The following is a 3,272-nucleotide window of genomic DNA, read 5'->3' on the forward strand; positions in this document are numbered from 1 at the left end:
AGAGAGAGAGAGAGAGAGAGAAAGAGAGAGATTGATTGATTGATTAATTTAATTCTAGAGCAAACCCTCTTTAAAAATTTTAAATACAAGGCAAAGCAGAGAGCAACGCAATAAACATATAAAAAAAAACGTATAAAAAATAAAAGACATAAAACATTACAAATAAAAATGAAGAGCTGCAAACAATAAAGAAATAATAACAAAGCTAATACAAAATAACAAAATAATACATTACAGAAATAAAATGAAGAACTATAGATATTAGTGAAAATAACAGAAATAATAATACTCTAAAGGCAGAAAGAGAAAAGAACAAGGAGAGAGAGAGAACCGCTTCATCGAGATTTCCCGTAGGGATAAAACAATCTGTTCTCGCATGGAATAAACATATACGATATTTAGATGAGCTTTGGTCATTCGAAGTCGCGCGAATTTCCTCGTGTAACGAGATACGTATTGCATTCATAAATGCATGTGGACGTAATACTTTTCTCTTTCGAACGAACAATGTACTTTTTTAGGATTAGCTTTTCTCATGTCTCCATTTTTGGGATCCCGTTTTCCTCCCCTGAAGTTTAGAATTGGAAGGATTTACGTACAATATATATGATTATTTACAGTACCAGAAGGAAAACCAACCATCACGGCGGCACACAATACCTCAGCGACGTCTATTTATCTGGCGTGGAAGCCACCGAGTCGCGACACCATACATGGCGAGTTCCTTGGGTATCGCATCGGGTACCGGCGACGCGAGAAAGCGGATGAAGAAATGAAAAACGTTTACATTCGTGATCCTGCTGTTGACGTAAGTAGCGTGACACTTCATCTTAGTACGCCATTTGTTAGGTGAGAAGCTAACAAAAAAAAAAGAAAGAAAAAAACTGTGCTTTTTCTTTTTCAGAATCACAGTATTCACAATTTGGATACTTTTACGCAGTACCTCGTCTCTCTGCAGGTATTCAACCCCGAGGGTCACGGACCTGCGTCGACCGTGACGGTGATGACTGACGAAGGAGGTAAGTAAGTGGCGAGGGGGAGGGGAAGGTGAAAAATCGCGAGTTATCATCGCATGATTTTCCATGAGACTTGGCAGAAATTGGAACGATAAATCCGAGTACAAAATTAGATTAGGAAATTCTCTCCGAGTATAAAGCAGATATAGAATACCGAATATACCCAAGCACGGTAAAGCAGAACGCGGGTATCATTCGTAACAAGGTATTCAACGGAAAGCTGGTTTAGCTGCAGCTGCAATACGAGAGTTCTACGTAGTTACGAAGGTGAATGTTTGCTTGTTCACAATATCGTTTGTATTAACATTTGTGTTAATTATTAAGCAGAGAGCTCGCATTGCCCTCAGCTAGACTTAGACTTCGGGATCTCTCTTATCGCATCGCGGCAATTCGTACGGGATTACGAACGTATCTATCTAAATATTTATCGTTTGTAATTGAAATGTTAAGATAGAACTTTGAAATCATTTTCTCCGAGAAGAAAAAAAGGACCGTCAAGGTCTGCACAGAATGAAGTATCATTCCTTGTTTCGAACGCATTTAGAATACATTATACAGCCTGTTTAAATCTGCTGCTGGTGATTCATCGTTTTCATCGTTATATCCTGAATCATCGTCATCGCTCTGCATATCTACCGCCAACTTTCTATCTGCCGCTGCATTCTCGTCTACGATAGAAATTCTTCTTCTCCTCTTCTCGAAACGTCGGGAGTGCTCCATTCCCGAAAGGAGTATTCTCATAATCTAGACTGCTAGAATCATCGCGAGCATGTGCTTGGAAATTTCTCATTCACAGAAACGTTTCTCCACATTCATTAGAAATTTAATATTTTTATAAAGAGTTTATTCTGCCAACTTATAAGGAGTTTCCAACGAGACTTAATTTTATAAGCTTACTAATGAGAATGAGGAGGAGTAAAAGAGAAAAAAAGAGAGAAAAAGGAAAACAAGAGATAAAGAAAGAGGCCAGAGGCAGCTGATTCAAAAGTCCAAGAGAGAAAGAGAGGATCTCACTCGTGTGAGAGAGATGCGGAATAGATGGAGGAAAGAGAAGAAGTGGGGATCGTGACAGCCGGTGACTGTGCGACAGAGGAAGCCGACTGCAGAGAGAGACCGAGGTAGACGAGGAGTGAGAAAGAGAGAGCGATAGAGAGAGGGTGAAGAGGAGAGAAAGAGAGAGAAGGAGGGGGGAGAAAGAGAGAAAGCAGGAGCAGCTGCTACGGCGTTTCGGTCGACGCCGCGCCTGGTCTCGACAATCGATTTTCCCCGATTTTTCAGCACGCGGCAGTCAAGAGAGAAAGAGAGAGAGAGAGAGAGAGAGAGAGAGAGAGAGAGAAGTGCCCGCTCGAGTCGGCCGCGGCGAGCACGCCAGCAGCCGGTCTGCTCGTCGTCGTCGTCGTCGTCGTCGTCGTCGTCGTCGTCGTCGTCGTCGTCGTCGCCGTCGTCGTCGTCGTCAGCCGGGATAGGACAACGAGAACGGAGTATCGAATCCAATCGAGTCCGCGTCGAGCGCACGTGCATCTCGGGTCTCTCGGCCGCGTGCAACGTTGTCAGGCTAAAAAGTGCCTTCATGTCTTCGTGGAGGTTTGACATTTGATCCTGGGATCATTGGATATTCATTGATACCGTGACCCTTTGCTGGTCTGGAAAATCCACTTGGAGAAAAGACAAGAGGAAGAACGTTGTAAAAAAGACGCGCGTACGGAGTGAGTGGGTGCAGTGTTCCTCGAAAAAATGAAAATTCCGATATAAATATTTCACAAAGAACGTGCGAGATTCACGCTTTGGTCTCGTACAGTATCCCCGGTGGTGCGCCGGATACGAGAGGGACCCGCAACGATGCACGAGCTGCGGCTACGAGCGCGGGCGCGGACGCGGGCGGGAGCGTGTACGCGCGTGTACGCGCGTGAGTGCGTGAACGGTGAACGAGCGTAATTCGAAGTGAGCGCAACCTCGATGCAGCGGGAGTGCGCGTGTAGTCGTTGGCGTGCACGCGTCGCGCTCACGCGCGCGATTGACAATACTCGCGTCATTCCGGTGTGAGTGCCCGCTTTTGTGTTGAAATAATCTCGAGTCGCGTGCGTCTCCTCGTCGATTTGCGGTTGGTGCGGCTCGTGGAATCGCGGAATCGCCGAGTGCGAAAAAAAGCGACCGAGAGAAAGGCTATCCCGTTGATAAAGAAAGAGAGGAAGGGAAAGAGAGATAGATAGAGAGAGAGAGAGAGAGAGAGAGAGAGAGAGAAGAGAGAAGAGAGAC

General features: G+C 45.1%; 1 protein-coding gene across 1 annotated transcript in view; it reads left to right on the plus strand.

The window, feature by feature from the left end:
- The window catches only part of LOC105626516 (tyrosine-protein phosphatase 99A-like), a 177,195-nt gene that overhangs the window by 151,194 nt on the left and 22,729 nt on the right, over positions 1 to 3,272 (plus strand). The window contains exons 3-4 of the mRNA XM_012207816.1: positions 621 to 808; positions 905 to 1,019. Of these exons, the coding sequence (XP_012063206.1) occupies positions 621 to 808; positions 905 to 1,019 (303 nt within the window). The remainder of the gene's footprint in view (positions 1 to 620; positions 809 to 904; positions 1,020 to 3,272) is intronic.

Source organism: Atta cephalotes (assembly GCF_000143395.1).
Source record: "Atta cephalotes unplaced genomic scaffold scaffold00005, whole genome shotgun sequence".
Lineage (NCBI taxonomy): Eukaryota > Metazoa > Arthropoda > Insecta > Hymenoptera > Formicidae > Atta > Atta cephalotes.